We start from the raw sequence: 7,763 nt of genomic DNA, 5'->3' as shown, positions 1-7,763 counted from the left end.
TAACCGAAAAACCGCACCACCTCATTTTGTGGTTAAAAACCGAAACTGCACCAAAATAACCACAAAACCGCAAAATCGAACCGAATCAAAACCATAATTTTCGATTTTTGGTTTTAAAAAACCGCAATTTGCGGCTGTGGTTGTATAAAAAAACGCACTGAACCGCACCATGCTCACCCATAGATGATGTTTGGCTTGTTTTTTTTGAGAGACAAAAGTCATTTTTTGAAGAGTTACAAAAAATCAGGTTTCTAACTTTTTCAAAAAATTATTTTTCCTTCAATCTAAAATCCAAAAGTCACTCTTAAAATATTTTTACCAATCTACTTTTACCCTATATATTTTCCAAAAATGATTTTTGCCTTTAAAAAACACCCCTAAATTTCAATTTCAGTCGAAGAATAAAAATATGCCATGGAAAAATCAGTCCCCGTTTCCGTAGATTGAGAAAAATCGAAACCAAAATCACTATCACGCGCCTCCTCTTTCGACGTCTTCGAGCTTCTCCAAGTTTCTCTACAAACACCACAAGCAGAGATGCCAGGGCCAACAATGGAGGCAGAACTACCAGTGGAACCACAATCATTGAAGAAGCTTAGCTTTAAAACCCTAAAACGGGCTCTCGATCTTTTTTCTCCTCTTCACTCTCAGTTTCCTCCTCCTGACCCCGAAAGGTTTCTTTTTTAAACCCTAATTTCGATTTATCAATGTAAGTTTTTCAATATATGATCTGATTGTTCTTTATGTAATTCTGTGCAGCAAGAAGATACGGATGAGCCATAAGGTTAGTACGTCGCTGTATTTTCACTCAGTATATGGCTTCATGTACTGTTTCTATTTTCTTCCCTAAGTATGTTAGTTTCATCGTTTTTCTTAGACGAAACAAACTAGTTTTTTGATCAAGACATGATATGAATTGTTCTAATTTAGAGAAAAAGTTTGAGAATCACGTTAAACTGTATCACAATGATACAAATAGAACCACGTTTCATTCAATGTTTGATTTTGAATTTGGAATTGGGGAATACTACTATCTTTTTCCTGAATGGAAAGAACTTACACTATTGTTTCTTGCGTTTGTGGTCATTACTTTTGAATGTATATTATGTGGTTTATATGTGTGCATTACTTTTTAATGCAGCTACACGTTGAGTATGGGGGAATAAAAAGTGTGCCTAATCAGCCTATCAAGAGTTCCTCACAAAATCAAGCTACACCTTCAAACTCAAATGCTCTTGTTCTACCAGGTACACACACTGATGATTTCCATCATTCTTATCTATCAGCATTAATCTTAATCTTGTTTGCATGTTGATTCTTTATTACTGTAATCTAGACTCCCTTAAATAGCAATTGCAATGAAAGCATGTACCCATAGCTCTTAAATAGAAATTGCAATGACACATGATAGTTTGAAAGTAAGATTGTTGAGCTATTGTCACACTGAATTATGCTGCTTTCACCTTCAAGTTGTTGTTACTTGGAAGCATGAAAGCCCAAAAGTACAATGGAATTATACCACTCACAATGACTTCACATTTTACTCTAGAATCAAAACTATTTATTGAACTGATGTCATCAACTTTGATATTATACAATCTATGCAAAAACAACAGTTTACCTTTTAGCTTTTTTTTATGAAATGAAACTTAAATTACTCAGCCCAAATAACATCATGGATAGAATAATAAGTATCATCTTTTGATTTATATAAATTTTTTTTGTAGGCACTGAAAGTTCTAAGAAGAGTGGTGCTCAGAGTGATTTAGCCATTACTCCTGTTCAATCAAAGAACCCGTAAGCATTATTTTGATATATTTTCTATTTAACAATGCTTCTAAAAGATATACTTTTTAATTGGTAAACTGAATTAATCGATTATGTACGTTTTTTTACTTAAACAGAGGTGATGGCAACTTGAGTGGCAGAAGTACTTCCATCATTCCTGCTCATGGGACTTCAGAAAGGTTTGGATTATTATTTTTTTATAAAAACTTGTTTTGTTTTATACTTTTATTTAACAAAACTTTCGTATTTGATAGTTTATTAACATTTTTGAATTATTTCCAGTAGGAATCTTTCAACTGCAGCCCTTATGGAAAGAATCCCTAGCAGGTGGCCACGTCCTGTATGGCATGCTCCATGGAAGAACTACAGAGTAAGCACACTTATTTTTATTACAAATGTTTTTTAATTTTTTTTTTTTATATGTTTAATTAAATGTGGTAATATATTTATAGGTGATTAGTGGCCATTTGGGATGGGTGAGATCTATTGCATTTGATCCAAGTAATCAGTGGTTCTGTACTGGATCCGCAGATCGAACAATTAAGGTAATAATTATAATATTTTAATTATCAAATCCATATTTTTATATAATTATTGTTTTTAAACATGATAAAATGTTGTGTACAGATATGGGATGTGGGATCTGGAAGGTTAAGACTCACACTAACAGGACACATAGAACAAGTTCGAGGTTTGGTTTTCATTTTTTTTAAACTTAACTAACAACATATATATATATATATATATATATATATATATATATAATACAAATTTTAATGTTTATTAATTATTGCAGGGCTTGCTGTTAGCAGTAGGCACACTTACATGTTTTCAGCTGGTGATGACAAACAAGTTAAATGCTGGGACCTAGAACAGAACAAGGTTCATATCACTTAAACAAGAAACATAAAATCTCTTTTTTTTCTTTTTTATATAATTTTCTTAAATATATTTCTTTTTGAAAGGTTATTCGTTCATATCATGGGCATTTAAGTGGTGTATATTGCCTTGCCCTTCATCCCACTATTGATGTTCTACTTACTGGAGGCCGTGATTCTGTTTGCCGGGTATGAAGGTTTTTAGTTTATTGTAAATTACAAAAATGGTCCCTCTAGTTTCTGTTTTTTACTGTGTTTAGTCCAAAATCGTTTTTGTTTTCAGTTTTGGTTCCTGAAACCTTGAAATAAGGACCAAAATCGATACAAAACCATGAAATAAGTAACAGAAGCGAAAATATTTTAAAAACAAGGACCATTTTTGGCCATTTGTATTATAGTTTAAAACTTAATATATGAATAATTTCAGGTGTGGGATATTCGTAGCAAGATGCAAATCCATGCTCTTTCTGGCCATGATAATACAGTTTGCTCAGTTTTTACTCGACCTACAGTAAGTAATTTTATTTTTAATAAATATTTTTTTTAGTAATTCAAAAGATTAAATTTTTACATCTTATTCCAGGATCCTCAAGTTGTAACTGGCTCACATGATTCGACTATAAAGTTTTGGGATCTTAGATATGGTAATATACTTATTTATTCAAAAAAAATAAATATATTGTAGTTTTTTTTTATTGGAAGTTAGTATTTATCTGGAGTTGTTTATTTTTTAGGTAAAACAATGGCGACTCTTACACATCACAAGAAATCTGTGCGCGCATTGGCCCAGCATCCTATTGAGTATGTATTTTCAGCTTTTTAACTTTTTTAATTTTTATCGGTTTATTTCATATTAAAATTAACTACTTCATTTTCTTGAATTGTCTACAGGGATAGTTTTGCTTCTGCATCAGCTGACAACATAAAAAAATTTAGCCTTCCAAGAGGAGAATTTTTGCACAACATGCTGTGAGTCTTTTTTTTTTTTTTTTTTTTATATACCATTTAATTCGATGTATAAAAATTAAATTAAGAAAAGTATCTAATTTCACCTGTTTGTTTTTTTATCTGTAGTTCCCAACAGAAGACAATAATTAATGCAATGACAGTCAATGAAGAGGGTGTATTAGCTACAGGAGGTAAGAGTTTCTTCATAAACATTTTTTTTAATAATACAATAAAAAATATTTTTTTTTTACTTAATATTGACTGACTATAATAATCTTTTTGATGAAAGGTGACAATGGGAGTTTATGGTTTTGGGATTGGAAAAGTGGTCATAGTTTCCAACAATCTCAAACAATTGTTCAACCAGGTACGTGTCTGTCTTTTAATGCTTCAAATAGCAATCTACTTCCAACTTTATGATTTTTATTAATTTACACTAAATATTTAATTTTTTTTTATAAAATTTTATTAGGGTCATTGGATAGTGAGGCTGGAATTTATGCATTATCTTATGATATGACCGGATCAAGGCTGGTTACATGTGAAGCAGACAAAACAATTAAAATGTGGAAAGAAGACGAAAATGCCACTCCAGAAACTCACCCGGTCAACTTCAAACCCCCAAAAGATATCCGTAGGTTTTAAACATGGAGGGGCATTTTTGGAAGATTTTGTTTTTATTGTTAATTGTGTTGTAATGTTAAAAAAGTTTAGTTTTGGGATATTTGATAAAAAAAAGAGAAAATTAAATAGTTGTGATATAATGAGTGTGGTGACAAAAATGGGACCAGTGTTTATTTAGCATGTCTAGGAAAGAAGGGTCTTTGCAGGTTTGTCATGAAAATATGCTTCCTCAAAGCTTAAGTAGCATGCAAGTTTCTTTATTTATTTACTCATGTTGTTTGACTTGGTCAAACCTTAACTTTTTGAGGGACCAAAGTGTTCACCTAAAAAGATCACAATCCATTTAAACTAATCATTATTTTATTTTGTTGTTATTTTTGGCAATTAACTTTTTTTTTTTGGGTTACTAAATAGGCTACCAAGAGGGTGTTTGGAATTTGCTTAATTGTCACAACTAATGCTTTTTTTGTAAAACGAGAGTTTAGGATTAGTTTATGTGGTGATAAAATACAATAAGTTGGCAAGTTGATATTAGATTTTGGCAAATTATGCTTATATATGTAAAATGATCAAAAAAGACATGGATAAAAGAGCTAATTTGTATGTGTCCATATTTATAAAAATTATTGAATTATATTATTAAAATATTGAGAAAATTAAATTATTAGTTCATTATGAACTCAAGATTAAAGTGCCTTACATAATCAATACAAGTACTCTTTGTGAAGGTGTAGCATTACATCGGAGTTGGGACTAGTTTATGCTCTCTTTTTTTCCTGCTGTATTTTTATTTACGTGACAAACTGACAATGAAATCTTAGATAGAAACTAATTATATTCCTTAATAATAAAAATATATGTATACATTCAATACTCTATAGTAAATAGTAAACACATCACTATACAAAAAAATAAAAAATAAAATAAAAATAACACCTATAGTATTCTCCATTGAAAATGTTTTATCAAAACTCAAAAATATGAAATTAAATACACAAACACATTTATTGATAATGGACTAACCAATTTTTGTATTTGACTATTTTCGTATGAAAGTATTAACTACAAGTCTACAACCATCATAAATCTCCAACTACTTTGAATATATTAATATGAAATACGAAAATACACTACATATGTTTTGTGGTATTTATTGTGACATGTTCTAAATAGTATACATAACAAATCAAATGTTATAAATTCGTTAAAAACTAAAATGAGTTTGTAAGTCTTATAGGGTCTCGCCAACGTTGCATGTGGGTCTCGTCGACATGTAAATTATTATTGCTCTTTTATTTATAAATTTATTTTATTTTTTTCAGAATCATCCTGAAAATTATGATGTTCATGATTTACTTTTTATAATTTATTATAAATAATCATTATCCACTGTATACTTGTTTACTGTATATCTAAAATATGGTTAATAATTAATAATATTATTAAATCATATTCGATTTAGTTTTGTACATTTTTTAGGGAACATTGGTATGATTTATTTTTTTTAAATATGAATAAGTATAAAAAAAGATGTAATGATTAAGACAGAAGTTGTGTGTTGGATGTGGGGACTTTTGGAATCATAGACTCTCTCTTATCACACAATGCAATTTGACCTTACCTTCTTTCAGTATTTTTTTAATAAGTGATTGATCTCTTGTAATAATTATAATTGATTTTATTTTTTTTAAATAGTAATTGTTATAATATCTTAAATGATACTGTATTTAAGAAATATTGGACCTTACTGTCTGGAATTTTTAAATATAATGATTATTTTACAACTTAAAAATAAGTATAACGCTTATAAATATTCAAAAATTGCAAGTCTGGCGACATGGACATCTATCAAAAGTTACAAGGGTTTTTAATTAAAAAAAGTAACATTTATTAATTGATTTTATTTTATGGTTGCTCCCAATGTTAATATATTGGTAGAATAAAATTTGCAATGTATATTTATCAATTGCTGATCTTTTTTTAATGATGTCTATTTTTTATGCTTTATAAATATTTATATGATTTTTCTTAAGTGACATGGATTCTCAGCAGAATATTTATGAAGAAATTGAAATTAAATATGAAGCCTTTTGGTTGGTAGGAAATAAAACTGAAATCCAGTTTCATATTATGTTTAATTTGATTTATGATTTATAACTCAACGATGAACATAGTGGTCGGCGCAAACAAGGGCTTGAAGAATATGAAGTCGGATACCTAACAGTTTAGGAGAGAGAAAGAGAAAAAGAGAGGTATTATGGTAATCTTAGCAATCCTTCTTGAATGAGATTTTAATTTCCTCATTATGTTCCGACTTGATGAAAAATTGAACTCATTTTAGATTCCAATTCACTTTGAAAACTTGAACTAAACATGGAAAAGTAGGAATGATCAACGTCGTGGATCTGGACCGAGAACAGAAGAACCAGGGATTGATTTAATAGGAAATGGAAAACCAAGAACCGAAATGAATACCCCGGTTCTGGTTCCAACCGATTTCAGTTCCGATCTATTTCCAGTCTACAAGTAAGTGTGCTCTTTAGGGATGTGTTCGGTTCGTAACCCTGCCTAAACCTGACCAATAACCGAAGAATTTGGAGCCGATTAAGAACCAAGAACTAGACCAAATTCCGGTTTTTTCCAGGTTACTCCGGTTTCACATGCTCAAGTGCTCATCCTTACAGGAAAATGATAAAATTGGATTTTAATTCCTCTAATTCCAAAGGAATCCTTTCAACCAAATCGGCTTTAATATCCAACATATCAAAAAGTATAATATTATAACATTATCCATAACTTAATCATATATTGGGAATTTATGCAATAACAATAAACAGTTTGTTATGTTAAATTAATATGAAAAGGGAAACTATGAACAAGTTAAGGATAAATGCTTAAGTATTTTTGACATCCAATATTTTGAAGTATCAGATGTTTGTTACTGGATACATAAAAAAATGGGATACATATTGACCAACTTAAAAACGCCATCCAAATAGCCATAAAAATAGGTAAATTATTATATAAATAAATTTTTTTAACACATTGCTATAATCTAACAACTAAATAAATCAAATTTTGTTTTCTATGATCTTTGTTTAAATTGACGAATTAATGTGAAAATCGAGTCGGTTAAATTAATCAACAAACAAAAAAAAATATTGGTAATGAATTAAGACATAAAAAATAAATTGGTGGGTACTTTTAGATCTATGAAATCTCACTACAAATTAATAATAGGAATCTGATTCACTCTCTCATCCTAAAACTGTAACTGTCATTTAATGAAATTGATTATGATATATAGTTTTTCTTTTTATTTTATCAAAAATTATTGTTGATATTTAATGTATAGCTTTTTTTAATGTATAGTTGAATTATTTTTTATATTAAAAGTTCGTATTTGTTTATGATGGAAGATTGAAAGGGGCATCTAAATGTAATAATTAAGATGGGTAATTAATAAATTATTTTATTAAAATATATATGGCATGTTACAAACTATAAAAGGGCTTAACATCATTC

At 29.3% G+C, this 7,763-nt stretch overlaps 1 protein-coding gene across 2 annotated transcripts; it reads left to right on the top strand.

Moving 5' to 3' along the window:
* The first annotated feature begins 397 nt into the window (after positions 1-397).
* PRL1 (pleiotropic regulatory locus 1) lies at positions 398-4,502 on the top strand. 2 transcript variants are annotated; one of them, XM_078989880.1, is made up of 17 exons: positions 398-674; positions 760-784; positions 1,142-1,247; positions 1,728-1,797; positions 1,905-1,967; positions 2,074-2,158; positions 2,241-2,333; positions 2,416-2,479; positions 2,585-2,670; positions 2,754-2,855; positions 3,094-3,177; positions 3,250-3,310; positions 3,401-3,467; positions 3,558-3,635; positions 3,741-3,805; positions 3,904-3,981; positions 4,087-4,502. In XM_078989880.1, the coding sequence occupies exons 1-17, from the start codon at positions 538-540 to the stop codon at positions 4,257-4,259; spliced, it is 1,437 nt and encodes a 478-aa protein (XP_078846006.1). In that variant the 5' UTR covers positions 398-537; the 3' UTR covers positions 4,260-4,502. The 2 variants fall into 2 exon arrangements, with proteins under 2 accessions (XP_078846006.1, XP_078846005.1); XM_078989879.1 differs by having other exon boundaries at positions 399-674; positions 2,071-2,158.
* The last annotated feature ends 3,261 nt before the right edge of the window (positions 4,503-7,763 follow it).

The sequence above is a fragment of the Lactuca saligna genome, chromosome 4 (assembly GCF_052625555.1).
Source record: "Lactuca saligna cultivar CGN05327 chromosome 4, ASM5262555v1, whole genome shotgun sequence".
NCBI lineage: Eukaryota > Viridiplantae > Streptophyta > Magnoliopsida > Asterales > Asteraceae > Lactuca > Lactuca saligna.
Note: the sequence above shows the minus strand (reverse complement) of the source record. Positions and strands in the feature narration are given on the sequence as shown.